Below are 17,143 nucleotides of genomic sequence, written 5' to 3'. Positions count from 1 at the left end.
ATTTTTATGGTACGTAGGGTAGAGTAGTCATCAATGAGACACGGGGAACAATGATAAAATGGCTCTCACAAGTCGTAGTTTCAACCAATCAGGCTCATATTTGGGGGAAAGGTGTGTCTACTGGATACACGTCTGCCATATTAGTGGCTTTGGTTATGGACGCTCCCTTGAAAAGTTATTCATAAATGTTTGATTCTGGGGTGTAAAAGTAAATTATGGACAAAAATTACTTTTTCGCTCGTAGGCTGCCATTTACACCAAAACTAATATTTCTTCAAATTTCTTTCGACGTTCCATAGGGATTAAGTTGGGCTACAATGTCCTTTCATTAGATTTGGCCAAAATTTAGAATATACTCAGAATCCAGGGCTGTCTCATTGTTCCCCACTCATTTCAGCCCATGGGTAACAATGAGACACTTTGATTTTTCTTCAATAAACTTTTCGAAATCGATGGAAATCTTTCAAAACATGAATTAAAAGTGATTTTTGGCATATTTGTAGAGTTTAAACTTCATTAAACCAAAAATACAAAGTTATTTGGTATTAATATATGGATTTTACAAAATTGAAATACTTTTTAGTGTAACTTTTGTTATTAAAAGTTTCATGTTGGCAAAATTGCTCTAAAATGTTCAAGGCAAGTCACCTGCAATGGAACAATACAAAAACATGATGTTTTGCTAGAAAAATGTTGATTTTCGTAGAGTGTCTCATTGTTCCCCAGCTGTCTCATTGTTCCTGCCAAGTGCGTCTACAATGAGACAGTTGAATAACTCTGGCTGTAGATGTCGGATCGATCTCATATTTTTGTCAATGTTAGAACACATTAAAAGAATGATAATGCAACTAAAAGCTCATTAAAACATGCTGATGAAAAAATTAGAAAAATCGTTGAAAGTTGAAAACCAAAAGTGTCTCATTGATGACTACCCTACCCTATTTTATAGATGAAGCACTAGCAATAACTTCACATATTTTTAAATATTTTTTTACATTTGATTCCAATACAAGTTATTATTTTTATGAAAAGTGTAAGGCTATAATAAATTTTATCACAATTTTTATTCCTCAACTTAACGCATTTACCGTACTACATGATTAAAAAATTGTAATGAAAATTAATGTAGTTAGTCGTCTTTTCAATTACTTAAGCTACGCATAATTTCGCAAAAGGTTAGAGCAGGCCTGACCAACGTCCGGCCCGCGATGTTATTTTGAAAATAGTTCTATGACTGGCCCAAAAGGCTGTTCATGAAATACTCAATATATAAATTGAGTGCCCGAGCAGACGGAAATAACTTGGGAAGGTCAGTTTTTGATATTGTGAGAAGATCGAAATATGTTATTGGGATGATCGGATTAGTTGTTAAAATAACAAAAATCAATAACAAAAATTTGTTCGAAGAATAACTTAAACTGTTATTATGTTGTTATTTCAATAACAAACCAATAACACAGAAGGAATCATGAAGCAATAACAAGATTTGTTATTTTGTGTGGAGAGGTGGAGCAGCATAATAACAAAAAATGTTATTGAACTGGTTTGTCTCTATAACAAAAAAAGTTACGGTTTTGGTTTATTTGTATCTTGCAAATATACCTGCAGTTGCCATAACTCTTCTGTACTAGTCAGGGCTGCAGAGTCGGATTCCTCCAAGCGACTTTAATTCCATACTTTGAAGACAACTCCGACTCTGGATGCAGGATATGACGTCAACGACGACTTCAGCTCTCCAAAAATACCCGACTTCACAGATTCCGACTCCAAGTAAAAGTTGCTGAAAATTAGCTGAATCCGCTCCGAGGTCTCACTCCAGCTCGAACTTCAACGTCAGCTCCGACTTCCTGGTTCTGTGAAAATAATAACAGTTTTTGTTATTCACGCTTCAAAAATTCTCAATAAATAAATCAATTCCGTTAGGGAATTTAACAAAATTAAAAAAAAAATTAACTCTCAAAAGTTAATTTTATCGGATAAATTTTTGCTTGAAATAATGACCCCGACAAAATTGGTCAAAATTATCCCAAAGATCTAAACATATTTAACAAAAAAATAATAATAATAATAACAGATTATGATTGAAACTTTTCCATTGGTGCGATTTATGGTAATTTTATTTCTAAGTCAATATACCGAACGAATAACAAATTTTGTTATTAGGAGAGTTTTTGAAATGTATAACATTTCCTCTTATTAGCGTGTTATTAAACATTTTCAATATAATATCACTCCAATACCAAATTTTGTTATTTTATCAGAAACTGTTATTTTTTTTCTTCTTGAAGTTGAACTTCAGGATAAAATAAGAACACTTTTTGTTATTTTAACAGGATTTGTTATTGAAACATTATTTATTTTGTTATAACCGTCTGGCCGGGATGTCAAAAGAAAAATAATTTTGGTTTTAAATTTTCAGATATAACAAAACATTTATTTGATCTATTTTTGCTTTTTACATAAAATTCTGCTTATTCATCGTTTTGTTTGGATTTTGTTTTTTTTACATTTTACATTTAAAAATTCATTATGTTTGAATTTAATTCTTATCATTTCTATACTCATATTGTCAGAATCAATTATTTATATTGAAAATGTTCAAAAAGACTGAAAGACTTCAAATTCATTTTATTTTATTTTTATTTTTCATAGGCAAAATAATGTTTTTTTTTTCAGAACAACTTTTCAATGATAAAGTTTTGCTGGAAAAAAAGCTTTAAAAATCAAATTAATCATGTCGAAAATTAAGATCGTTGCTAATTTTTAAAAAATACTAAAAAAAATCTAAATACGTAAAGAAATCCAATTGATTTTTTTCAATAATTTTCAATAATAAATAATAATAAATTTTAAGAAAGACGAATAAAAAACTACCACACCCAAAGGAAAAATATGTATCAAAATCTGCAACAGTGGATTTGCTGCAGAAAATGTTACATTTTCTAAAAGTTTTTGCAGCAAGCTCATAGCTCATTTTTGCCCGCGTGTAAACATGTCAGCGATCTGCAGTTCTCACCAATACATATAATGCTGGGGCGTCCCCGAGCAACACTCCAGAGAGAAGAATATGTTGGTGCTCTGTTCCTCTCAATTCATCAAGCGTCCATGGCGCGGTGGTAGCGTGTCGGACCAATAACCAAGAAGTTGATAGTTTTTTTTTTCTCCAATACAATCAATCAGCCGTCGGTAATGGCGATAATTGTTGGTAACGGGCAAAAATGTCATACCCCTACATCACAAAAAATGCATGAGGACAGAATGCATGCAGATTCTGATATAATTTCATGCCGTCATGATTCACAATCATGCGACTGCCAGTTGGGTGCAGTTGGGTGCAGAAATATATTTTTCTACACTGTTTTAAATTTCGTGTCATAAAAATTATTTTAAAATGTTTTGTAAAATATTTGAATAAAGATGCACAACAACGCAACGATTCAATAATTTTTATCTTTTTTCATTGATTTTTCAAACTTTTTTTTTACGGAGCGAGGTGGGACAGCTAGGATCTCGGCTAGGATCAAGTCAGTCCAAGTCCGGTAATAATTTTTATCTTTTTTCATTGATTTTTCAAACTTGAAAAAAAAACTTGCAACGACGACATTAGATTTTTCAAGTCAATAATATCAGCGTATTTTATTTCAATCAACAAAACAATTTTAATACGATTTTAAACAAAACAAATAAAAATAAAACAAATAAACACATAATTGAAAGTTATCTTTGTTTTTCTTTCAGGATATATGAATTTTATTTACAACACTACATTATTTATTTGTTTACTTGAAACAACCTAACAAAATAAACTTTATGAAAGAAAATGTTTACTTTTACCAACATTAGTTCCGGCCCGCCACTGCATCAGAAAAATCCGATCTGGCCCACAATGTCAAAAGGTTGGGCACCCTTGGGTTAGAGTTAGAGTTAGAGACCGAGCCATGTAGCCCAGTGGTAACGCTTCCGCCTCGTAAGCGGTAAATCGGGGTTCAAATCCCGGCTCGGACCAACACAACTGGCGATCTTTTCCCTTCTGGATTCGATTGCTTAGTAAAGGGAAGGTAGTGTATCGTCACAAACTGGACCTTATCAAGACACCTTAGGGAGACAAACTATGGAATGTTAACATTAACCTTAACATGTTAACATTAAGTTGATTAATAAACTGTCACTGAATCCGCTTTGTAAATGCCGGCCCGATACTCTTCACGGGTGTTCCCCTCAGGAACAGAGAAAGATTTACTTTTTTTTGAGTGTTTACGATTAAGCACTTAAACTTTCACAAAGATCTGTATTTTTTTTCGAAAGCACTCAAATCTTCATAATTTACATTATGGATATCAAACAACACAGAATGATGTCTATATTTTTATGGCTAAAATTTCCACAAAATACTGTTTTCTTTTAATACTCATTTTTATATAATTTGCATTTTTTTTAACTAGCAGATTAGAGGATTTACCATAAAGTACAAAATTTTAGAACAAATTACCAAATTTTTTAAATCTAAAACTTGCATTTTTGCATTAGGCTGGTACAAATATTTTTAAAAGTTTTAGTCACCCCCTTCAAAATTGTCCCGAAAAATCAGGGGGCAAAAAAAAATATTTTTACAATAAACTTCAAAATTTCAATGAAAATTCAAGTGCAACCAGCTGAAATCAAATTAAAATACATTCTCCTGCGTTTAAAATCATTTTTTGCATGTTTGGGTTTATTAAAAAATCTTAAGATTTTTAGAAAATTTTGATGCAAAATCTTTTTTACGATACAATTTTTGTTTTTGTCAGATCTTAGATTTTTTGAAAACTAATGATTGCAAAACAACTGAACTAGTGTAAAATGCATTTTAAAACACTTTTTTCATTTAATTGTGAAGATTATGGCTTGTTATTTTAATTTTTATATTTTTTTATTTTTGCCATCCCCCTTGACCTCAGCTAGGGCCGAGGGACAAAAACTTTTTTAAATATTTGCATCGACCTTATGGGTTTTCCCAAAATCAAAGTTTCCAAAAATACCATATTTAAAAAATACTCTTATTTTAATAATTGGATAAGATTTAAACGACGATTCCAAACTATAAAAATTTACGTATTTTCAAAACAAAATGAGCATGTTTGAAAAAATACACACTTTTCTTCATTTTATGCAAATTCAACTATTTTACAAAAAAATAAGGTATTTTGTAAAATTTCATAAAAATTTCGAAATAAAAAAAATATCAACAAATTTCAAAATTTTAACGTACCTAATTGTAAGTGCAATCAGCTAAAAACGAAGAAAAGTTCATTGCCCTTCGTTTATAATCAGTTTTAACAATTTTGAGTTAAGTTTTCTTAAATATTTTTATTTTTTTTAATTTTCTTTGTTTAGTACCGCAAAATGGATTGTTATTCCATTATTTATTATTTTTATATTTTTGAAACTGAAATCTATATTTTCTCTACAAATCTAACTAATCACCTCAAATTAATTCGGATGAAATGGTGCGGAGTCATGATTTTTTGAAAGTTATCATTTTCTTTTGGTCATCCTAATGTCCAAACAAAAAAACGTGGGGAATTGATGTATTTCAAATTAATATTTTTTGAAATATTTTTCATGAAAATACGGAATTTTGTGTACATTTAAGTGGTTTTTTACCTAAAGCTCTTGTTCAATAAAAAAATTTGCAAAATTTTACGTCGTTTGATACTCATATTGCAAAAAATAAAAATACGGGTATTTAAAAAAAAAAAAAAGACTCGCAAAAATATAAAATTTCCCATAAAACGCCACATCCCATGATTTTTTACCTGTTCTGTCACGAAAAATTGTGGAGATTTTGAAACCATTTTTGTATTATTTTTCATAATAAATACATGTTTTCGTAATTTTGAGTACGCCATCAAATCAATCAAATCTGTTTGTCATGTTTGATTAAATTATGTTATTGGAATGAGTTTTATTGAATGAACGATTTAGAGTAGAATTGTTGCGCAGTATCTGACCCTAAGCCTACTGCGATCACCGGCTTTGTTTCGATTTCGGCATTTTCTCATTCGAATTCAATCACAATCACTGATCTTTTTTTATTTGCAACACGGGTATTTATACACAAAACCGAATTTGAGAAGCACTGCTTTTGCAACTTCCTTTGTATAATTTTATCCGATTGGTGTCTACCCAAAATTGTGTAAAGATAAGCTTGCATTAAGTGCTTTATCGATTATCCTAAATGGAAGCTTTTAACGTGCTGCCATCTATATTTCAATTTGCAAAGCATCAGCTGAAGTCATTCCAAGTTCTTATTGGATTGTTCACCGTTTCTCCAAGAAAACTAGGATTTTCGAAGTATTCAACAAACGACCCGCTACTCTCAATGTCTATTTTATTTGTAGTTCTCAATAGCTCCTGCGGAATAGCGCTTAATCACGCGTCACTTTCTGTCTATGGTTATAGTTATGCAATAAATTTACAGAAAAATTAATAATGTATAAATGTCTCACTATTTACAAAAAGGAGCTTTGTATCATCAACCTACCCAATAGATCCAAATTGCGCTACACTCTAAAAGGAAAGAGGAAAAGAAACAGACGAATCTCTGCGTTTCTTGTTTTTGTCATTGATCCTAAACTTTTGTTAGGTTAAGGTTAAATGTTTGTAGTTCACTTTGAAGTAGAGACGTATGTTTAATATATTTTTCATGATGAAAAAACGCATATAAAATCGCTAGACGGAACTTGTGTTTTCCTTGGAATTAGAGGAATAGTAGCTATTTCATCGACATTTCTTTTCTAGAAGACTAATAAAAAACGCCTAACTAAGATCCTTGCGTTTTGTCGGACTTTTCTATAAATATTACTGTGTTTTTTTTCTCTCTACAAATATGGATTATTACAACTTAAGATGAGCCAAAGTAAACAGTCACAGATACGCACAAAAATAATCGTACTTTTAAGCAAATTATACTTCGGATACGTTTATACTAAAGAGATAATTCGCGGAATTGTGGATACACTAAAACCCCCGATTACGCTCAGGCGTTACGCTTTTTGTTAGGTTGATTAATCGAAAACAGTGTAATGTTTCTACAATCTATTGAAATCAATTTGTAGATCTGCACAAGACGTATAAATTGCTTTAAAAAGATTGCAAAAATGTTGCGTCGTTTCAGAGAAATCGACAAAATACAAAGCGTAACGCCTGAGCGTAATCGGGGGTTTTAGTGTAATCGAAATAATTCGGATGGAAGTGGTGTCAAATCAAAATCGAACCTGCTTCTTCTACTTCCTGCTGGTACTGACTAGCGCCTGACTCTTCTCGTCTATTGTTGTTTTCTTGTCCGGATTTTTATCTTTTGCTGTAAAAACCAAAATATCTAAACCATTTTTTTCTTCCGCAAAAAAAAGAAAGAAAGCATTTCGGTCCAACTTTGTCCCCAACCCTCCCCACCTAAATGTTTTTTGTTTATTGCATCTTGGACACCTCGAACTTGGTGTTGACGATTTCCTCGTCCGAGTCGAGCACCGGCAGGGCCGCGTCCGCAATCGCCGCCGGGATGTTGTCCTCGACCCACTTCAGGTCGTCCTCCTCGGTGGTGGGACTCTTGGCCGAGTTAGGCTTGGGGGAGGCGCTGCGAGCGCCGCGCATCTTGACGCCGTACGCGTCCGACACAAATTGTTCCTCCTCGTCTGGAAAAAAAAGCAAGGAATAATTAAAAACATTGTTTTAATTTATTTTATTTTTTTCACTGACAATCCAGGCAAAAATATGTAACTGTGCCGATTTTGAGCCAATTCATTAATGGTTTATTGATCGAAGATGTTTGTATGAGAAAATTTGCAAAAAATTCACAAAATTTTCCAAATGTAAGATTTTTGTAGGAACTTCAATTCCATACAACTTTGTCGAAGGGTGCGAAATGCTCCGAGTTGATCCCGATTTTTGGTGATTTATTTTTGTTAAAAATTATTTTCCTTATAGGGGAAGGTGGGGCAAGACGACCATATGGGGCAAGAGGAACAATCGCTCGTACGGCCGTAATTTTTACAATTTTGATTATTTCCAGTATGAGGAATTGTTGCTAGCAGTGCAATTAACTAATTCTACTACCACGTAACCGCCAAAACGACGTAAACGCCACGGAGCATAAGATTTAATGAAGTTTTTTAAAAACCTTTGTTTTCTTATAATATTTGGAAAGTACAAAATAAGGCTTACGGCTCGTTTTAAGGCTCATTTTATCAAAATCCTATTTTTCCTAGATCAGTAGTGTTCCAACCAATGATTTGCACCTATTAGAAAGTATGATTTAACTTTTGGTTCTTTTTTTTGTTGAGAGCTTTTAGAAATCTTGTTCAGGTGGGGCAAGTGTACCATATGGATTTTTAGTATGGAAAAAATACGAATTTCTGCAACAACATATTTTATTGGGAAATAAATACAAAAAAGTTCTTAAAACTGATAAACAAATGTTAAAAAAAAAGTTCCTACAAAATAAAGTGATACTATGAAAATTTACTATTTATCATCTAAGCAATAATTTGTTTTCGTAAAAACGATCAAATTTTTAGTAAAATATTATTATTAAACCTAAAAGTGAAAGAAACGTTTTAAATACATTCTAATCTGATGTTTCAAAGTGATAGCAGTTCACTTGTTAGCAAATTAACATGTTGTTTCATGCATCGTTCCTCTTGCCCCAACGGGTTGTTCGTCTTGCCCCACTAGTTGAGTAGAACGTACGGAAAATCAGAAATTTTAAAATCAATTTTTAACATTGAAAAACAGGATTTTTTCAAAATTTGTTCTGTCAAAGTCTTAGTCAAGACCTGAAATAAGATGATTATTAAAAAATCCGACAGATGTTTTAACGTTTTAATGGGTTTTAACGAGGATTTCCTTAGCTTGTTACACTTGCCCCACTTTCCCCTATACTTTCTTTTCAAGTATGTAAGCTGATTTCTTTTCATAGCATTGCTAATAACTCATCGGAATCATCTTGTTTTCTCTTCAGGGTGATCACTCAAATCCCATTTTAAAATTCCCGACTTTTTCCCGACTTTTCCAGCAACGCAAATGATAGACATTTCTTAACTTAAGAATGATTTCAAACAAAAAACCCTTTATAAAACGTCACAAAAATCTTAATGAATTTTAACAAAAAATTAACAATTATCATAAAAACAGAAACTTAGTTTTTATTATTTTGATTCAGAGTAGAAACATAAACAATAAGTCTTTGAAAAATAACCGAAAGCTTTTTAAAAAATACTTATAATTAAAATGTTCAATGTTTTTAAAACTGGCAAACGTTGAGTTCGTTTCAACTGGAAACGAAAAAAAGTTTTTTGATTTTATTTTAATATAAAACAAAGAACGCTTCAAAACTTATAGCTGAATTCAAAGAATTTAGAAAAATATCTAGGAATTCGTTTAAAAAATGTTTTTACCAAATTCCCTTTTTCAATTTTGTAAATTTAGATATTAAATTGTTGAATCAATGATGATGTATCTAACTGTCAGTATTGAACTATTTTAATTTTATTCAATGAAAAATTCAGTTAGATAAGATTTTAGTCTAACAAATTATTTATATTGAAATGATTTAAAAATGCTTGCAATAACTTAAATCAAAATTTCTTCGATTTATTTTTTAGCAATTTCGTTTTTTTACTTAAAACAGTTTTGTTTTTCATTCAAAACGAACAACGATTGAATTTTATTCAATATAAAGTTTTCCGATAACTGAAAATCAAGCTTTATTGACACCTAAAAACTCGATCCGGCGACCTCTTGATTGTTAGTCCGCGCGGTAAGATTAATCCACACCGACCTCTAGCAAAAATATTGAAAATCATTTTAATCATAAAAAAAATCTGAGTCAAATGCATTTTAAATGTTTTAAATATCATTTTCTTTCTCAAACAGATTGAAATAGTGATCTTGAATTCAAGGTAAAATAATAAAGAATTAAATTGAGCGTATTTAATTTATAAATTGTACGAAATATTACAAAATATTTCCAGAGATAAAAAATAATTTTCACCTTAGTATGCTTTTGATTCCCAACTTTACCCCAGTTTTTGACAACAAATCACAAATTCCAGACGTCTACAAACCGTGAGGTCGGCGACAGGTGGGGTGGTGTGGTCGGTTACACCCGGACTGGTGGCAAGCTTGTCAAAAAGTGAACCTCACTTTTGACAGTCCATATAGGGTGAATGCTCCATAAACTGGTTGCACAAAATAGGGTATACAGGCCATTTATAAGTAAATTTGAAAATAAGTTTATTTAATATTTAGGTTTGTAATTTGAAATTGTTATTTATTGTTTAGTTATTTTTTTTGTTAAGACCGAGCCATGCGGTAAGGCTTCCGCCTCGCAAATGGGAGTTCAGAACCCCATAGCTGGTGATCGTTTTCCTTCTGGATACGATTTCTAAGTAAAGGAAAGGTAGTTTATCGTCACAAGCTGTACATTATCTTCTTGGAATATTGACATTTAACCTCATTTAACACTAAAATATGTTAATAAAGTTAACATTTAAAAAATGTGAACGATTGATTTCGTCCTCAAAAGGCTGGATAATATTTTATTTGTTCTAGTTATTTATTTTTCGACAAAACATATTAAAAATTATTCATCAAAAACACAATTTGAAATATTTTTTCACAAAAAAAAAACTTTTTTTCAATTGCACATTTGTTGGCTCTTTTACCCTATATTTAGCGTCAGAGGGGTAAAGCGACCAAATAGCGGGGTCCACGGTCCAACCAATGTGAGTATCGCGGCCCATACATACAATTTGACAATCTTGCCATCAGGCTGGTTACACCCCACTTTGGTGCTGCGGAGGCGGATGCGGAGCGACGAGCGGTCTTAGGAGTCTTCAAGAACCCGGGTGAGCGCGTTTCTTGTTAGCTTCTCAAGTATGTTGGTGTGTGTGAGGAGGAATGAATGATGAGTGAGAGCCACTTGCGGGTGAAGACTGTTTAAACATGTGAGTTCCATCCACTGAGTGGTGAACGAGGTGGTGAATTTTGACGATATGCACGCTTGTCCTGAATTATAAATTTGCTAACATTACTGAAAATTTAACCTAATTTTGGGTACGCGGTTGTTTTGGAGTTTTGATTTGTTGAAGTTTGGGCTCATTTCAATTTTGATCTGTGCATGTTGACATGTTTGCAAGAATAATTTCAGAATTAATGATTAAAGATTTAAGCTGCATTAGGGGTTCGTTCATAAACCACGCGGCCTTCAAATTTGAAATTTTCAACATCCCCCACGCCAACGTGGCTTTTTCTTCAAACAAAATTTCAACTTTTTGTATGGAGCGTGCTTTTTCGTCAGACCTCTCACCTACTTCCCCCATGTGGTGTATGCACCAGCCCTAGTGGTACAGTCTAAAATGTCTATGGTTTATGTGTGTATGAGAGTGTGGCTGAGCTTATTTGTACTTTATTTTCATATTTAAGCCGCGTAAAATCTAAAAATCGGTCGACAAATCATACCAAATAGACACATAATCGTCGGTTATATGGTGCATTGTTCAATAATTACTTAGGCATAATGCTTTGTTCTGCTTTAGCGGATTCAGTTCGATTTGCAACAATCTTGATTATTTTTCTGTCGTTCGTTTGTTTGTCAACTGTGCCGGTAGATTGATTCATCGGATTTTTTCGTTAAAATTTGTTGATCGTAATAGTTTATTCCAACTAGCAGTTTTAGTATTAACTCATCAAACTATCCATTTTTTCAAGAGTAAAGCGTCTTTTATTACTGTTTTTGATATTTACTCGCGTTATCATATAAACATTAAAATATACTGATAAGTCCAGCCCATAGCACTTCTGCTCGGTTGGCACGCGTTCGATTAAAAAAAACTATTTATCTTTCCGCAGCCGGCTGCCTAAGATTTAAAATTTTCAACCGATAAACAAAATGCTCATGGTCACATCACTGCCACTCGTGAATCCTGACCTCATACCAATCTACTAACCCCCTCAAAACTCATGTGATACTTTGTCGGAGAAGCAGTCGATTGGGCGGTCTCTATCACTCAAGTATCGGACTAACATTCCCATCCACTTCCCCGTGACTCTACCACTGGTCGTGGCCGGCGCCGGTATTGATCAGCATGATAGGGGCCTTTGAGAAGTTGCGAAGCGAGGAAAGATAGCACCCACTTATCTTCCACGGCTCGTGGATGTAACTTCTGGAGGTCCTGGTAAATAACGGAGTAGCAACTGCGGGTGGGCACCTATGCTTATGCTTATGCTTATCTTAATCACAAATTCCAGACTTTTTCCCGATTTTTGGCGGATTTTGGCGAATACCTGACTTTCCCGATTTCCCGACTTGAGTGGCCACCCTGTTTAATCTTCTTGCATCCTTCGAATTGGATTTCCTACAACTGTGAGATACGATTTTTTGAAAATAAAAACTGGGTTTTTCGATGCGCCACGCGAAAAAAGGGAAAATGACGAAATCGGCAAAAAAAAAATACACTGCGATAACTTGAAAATTTTAGCGATGACAAGGCTTAGTGATTTTTCACGCTCGGAAATAGCAAATTTTACGGGGACCTCTATTTCAAAACACCAAATTTCACGCAAATTTCGCGGAACGTGAAAAATGTTAAAATAACTCTGAAAATTTTAAGTGCTGTGGATTTTGAAATTATACATTAAAAAAAATAGTAGTAACAGTTTTACTACAGCGAATGAAAACAATACTAAATTTAGGTAGTTTCAAAAAAACTTAAAAATCTAAATAATTCTTCAAATAGTTCAAAGTAAGCTAATCAATTGAAATTACCTACACAGAAAAAAAATCATTGTAATATTACATCTGGGAAGGGGTACATCTTTTATGTCAGAAAAAAAGGTGTAATTTTACCTCTGGAAATGTGTAATTTTACCACTTTTCTGGTGTAATATCACTTTTTCTGTCTAAATTGAGGTAAAATTACATCATAAAAGAGGTCATATTCAACCTTCCAAAATTACAGCTTCCAAATTTACATTATTTTTTACTGTGTAAATAACCTCTGTAGTAGTAATATTTATCACGATTTCATTTGAAAAAAAATTCTGAAAATTGATAAATTTCAAGAATTTTACATCGTCCGCGAAATCGTCAAAATTCAATAACCCTTTATTATTAATTGAACATGCAATTGCTTAATTCTACTCTAGTTCTTATGATTATTTTCATCCCTTTCCGTTTGATAATATATTTTGAGAAAAATCGTAGCAGTTTCACAAAAACATAAAATTTCACGGGATTTCGCGGAAAAAGCCAAATTTCGCGGATTTCACGCTATCCGCGAAATCATGAAATTTCACTAACCCTAGCGAAGACCTATACATGTTAGGGTACCAAAAGTGGCGTATTTACACCGGATTCGAGTGGTAGAAATGACACTTTTCCTAAAGGAACAAATCGTAGGAAAAAGCATAAACTGCAACAATAGACTTCATTATCGACTTTTTCCCAATTTTTCGACTTAACGTGAAGACTTCCATCATTGTCATGATTTTTCGTTCAGAGATAAAAATTTTGCGTCGCGTGATGATCAATTTTCTTCGAAAATGATCAACGGCTTCACCTTAATTGCCGTCGTTTCCTACTTTACAGTGTACAACTTTGATGAAACGCACCCACATTAGTTGCTGGTATGGTTACCTCCACAGTTGGCACATTTGATGCGCGACTTGGTTGACTCTCTCAAATTTGCCTCTCGTGACAGTAAACACGCCACGAAATGTCTGTTTCAACGCATCTTAGAGGAGCCAAGTTCGAAGTACAACAGGTATAGGGTGTGCGTAGCTTTTTACTCATACTCACCATCATCCTCGTCCTCCGGATTATCCAGCAGCGGAGTGAACGCGTACCGCTGGTTGTTGTTCGTCGGGCGCCACAGAATCATAATCACCTGAATAAGCAGAGATTAGCAGTCAGATTTCCTTTAACTTTGACCATTCTTACCAGCAGCAGCGTCGAGAACAGCACGTGCCAGAAGGCGTCGTCCACCCACAGCTCCTTCCAGTCGGTCAGGCAGTCCGCGAAGCGGTGCGTCTTGATCGAGTACAGCATAAACACGACCGACGCCAGCACGGCAAAGATGAGCGTGTTGGTAAAGTGTCGGTAGAGCGAGAGTTTGACCATGTTCCGTCGCAACCGGAGCGTGCGCGTGGTCTGGACGAGCGAGGTGAAGATCCACCAGCAGATGGCGGAGTCCAGGACTGCGAGCGGGATGCTAGCGACTAGGAGTTGGTCGTTTTTGGTGTGCATTATCCGGAGGAAGCTCTCGACGCAGGCGAGGACCAGGTAGAGGACGCCGGTGCCGACGACGCGGTGCAGCATCGGGCCGAGGCGGGGCCTTTGGGGAAGGGGGTTTGTTAGAGATGGATTGATGGAGGGTTTTTTGATACTTACTTGACGATTCCAAAGCCCAGCGACACGATGATAACCAACATCCGGGCGAGGGTTCGCTTGCCGCAGGAGACCCACTCCGCGAACAGGACCATCCCCTTGACGGGGATTCCCGTCGAGTTGACGCTCTGGTACTCGCCGTAAAACACGGCCTTCTCGAGCATCCCCAGCAGGATGACGCCGCCGATCCAGAACTGAATCCGGAGAAGGTCGCGCCACTGCAGGAACGAAACCGTCAGCCAGATGATGCCGAGGATGACGTAAACTCCACACATGGCGCCGTAGAACGGCAGCAGCGGCCAATCGACGGCCGACAGGAACCCGTTCGGGCCCTTCATCTCGACGTGCACGTTCGCCTGGTAGTCCTCTTTGGACTCGATCCGCAGGATGAAGATGTACAGCCCGTCCTTGGGGATGGTGAAGATCGAGTGCGGTTCCGACTGGCCCACCTCACGGCGCGTTTTGGCCGGAGACGGGGCTTTCTCGTCCGGAACCACCACGGCCTCCTTAAGCTTCAGCTCGGGTAGGCTGATGTGGCCACCGGAGGTACACGATTCCGTGATCGGATCCGACGTCACCTTGGAGTGGTTCGGCGTCGAGAAGAACTCGTCGTACTGCGGGTTGCCCGACTGAAAAAAAAAACAATTAGCTAGTGAAATGGTCAGAAATTCTGAAAATCTTACGTTCCGGACGTATTCTTCCCAACATTTTAGTTCCAGCAACATCCAGGAGATTTGCAACGGAACTGTTGGCTTCTGAGAATCTAACGGAGAGCAGCTTACTAAAAAGAGATGAAGACATTAATATTTATAACTACTGATACCCCATCCCACCCCCTTACTCTGCGTGTAAATCCGAAATCCGGCGTAGACCGACTTCGGAATCGGCATGTATCGACCATCCTGCAATCAAAAACAAACAAAACCTCATTAAAAAGTTAAGCCGGCGCGCGTCGTCGCTGAATCACAACACCAAAACACTCACACAGCAAGCCGTGATTACTCAGCCGGCCCGCTGCTAAGCAGCGGCAGCCTACTAATTCTACAATGTTTTTTCCCTTCGCAAAAACTGAAAAAAAAACTTGCAGACGTAGCCGCCGCCGTCCCAGAAAGAGACAAGACGAAAAAAAATCTCGCACTCACCGTCGACAGCGTAAAGTCCCACTTGCCCTGCTCGGGGAAGGCCACCAGCAGGCCGACCAGGGACGCCCAACAACTGGCCAGCAGCAGCAGCTTCATGGTTCCGCGTTACCTCGAATAAAAAATTACCGATTTGTGGCCGTCGTCCGAAAATCGTCCCACATCTGCCGAGCCTCGGTCCCTTTTCTCGTTTTGAAACACCACTTTTTCACTCGATTTTGACAGCTGGCCAAACATTCGGGTTGTGTCACTGAAGAAAGGGGTGGTGGGTCGATTGGTTTGGCAACACGGCCGGTGGGTGCGATTTGGAGGCGGAGTAGGGTGGGTTTTTGTTCATAATTTTTTTAAATTTAAAAAATCCAGAGTTTTTCTTGAAAAGGTCCTATAAACTATTGTCTTTCATATGTTTATAGGACCTAATCAAAAAAAAGTCGAGAAATGTACTTAAAAAAATCTATAGGAGCGGCCGTGGCTGACTAGTTCAAGGGGTAGGACAGTGAGTAACTGAGTGACTCAAATTCTCAAAATGACTCAATGTTACTCAAAGTTACTCAATTTTCCTCCTGAACGATTTTCAACCAGGTTACGGAATGTTTGAATATACATTTTGACAGGTGTGCGTGTTAACAAACATGTTTGGTAAGGAAATATTTTTTAGCTCGAAATCTGCCGGGATGCTGCGCAAGTTCCGCTATTTTGAATTGATTCGACGGAACCATTCCGGAGTGATAACACGGCGACGATGTCGATGTGGAAGTAGTTCCAAGGAATGGTGCGGTTCGTGATCCTTAAATGCGCCCACGAGGCGGTTCTCAACTTTGTGGCAAGCTGGCTTCCGCAAACTCAACCGCTCCGGCCTTTGCTCCGGCATAGCTGGTAACCAGTTGGCAGTACATTGTGGCCTACCGGGAGCTAAACCCATTGCGGCTACTGATTGTTCTCCTAGGTGCTTTGGAAATAGCAACTTTCCGGTGGAACAAAGGAGAGCGGCCCAAATCTTAAGTTCAAGGTTGGAACCTGTCTTGGACGGCTTCTGTAACTTGGCCAAACTCAAAGCTGTTTATCGAACGAATCGCCTACCGTCGTAACACGTCGTCAATACCTAAATTAATGTAACGTTTGGACAAAATGATCGATCAAAAGAACTTCCTGAAAAGGCGAATCTTCCCGATCGAGATGAGATCACCTTTGGCGTCCGGAAATGGTTGGTAACTTGTGGTGCTGCCAAGGAAACGCGACGGTGGTCATCGGTACGATTAAAGACTGAATATTACATATCGGATGAACCATGGGTCAGAAAGCTTGTTGCTATGGGAGTGTTCCGGAACCTGGAAATTTTTGCCCCGAAAGAAGGTGCTTTTAATTGGGATATGCGTTAAAAGATTAACGATTCTTATTAAATTATACTTAAATTTATTTTAATGTGAGTGATTAACGTTGTTACATGTTGATGCTTGTCTCGGTTTCTCAATGACCATCGTTGACCTTCTAACCATTTTGTTTCCTTCCGCCTCAATGAACATATTCGCCAGGGCTCCAGGTCAAATTGGTCCCACTGGTTTTGAGTCCGGCCGGTGGC

At 36.3% G+C, this 17,143-nt stretch overlaps 1 protein-coding gene across 1 annotated transcript; it reads right to left on the bottom strand.

Annotated features, from left to right (window-relative positions):
* Positions 1 to 7,312: 7,312 nt before the first annotated feature.
* LOC6049490 (transmembrane protein 87A) lies at positions 7,313 to 15,804 on the bottom strand. The gene is made up of 7 exons (XM_038257575.1): positions 15,568 to 15,804; positions 15,267 to 15,327; positions 15,109 to 15,206; positions 14,429 to 15,054; positions 13,979 to 14,372; positions 13,838 to 13,925; positions 7,313 to 7,673 (listed from the first exon to the last, which is right to left on the bottom strand). Exons 1-7 carry the CDS (start codon positions 15,661 to 15,663, stop codon positions 7,450 to 7,452), a joined length of 1,587 nt encoding a protein of 528 aa, XP_038113503.1. The 5' UTR covers positions 15,664 to 15,804; the 3' UTR covers positions 7,313 to 7,449.
* Between the last annotated feature and the right edge of the window lie 1,339 nt (positions 15,805 to 17,143).

This window comes from Culex quinquefasciatus, chromosome 2 (assembly GCF_015732765.1).
Source record: "Culex quinquefasciatus strain JHB chromosome 2, VPISU_Cqui_1.0_pri_paternal, whole genome shotgun sequence".
NCBI lineage: Eukaryota > Metazoa > Arthropoda > Insecta > Diptera > Culicidae > Culex > Culex quinquefasciatus.
This window is presented reverse-complemented; position numbering and strand designations above follow the sequence as displayed.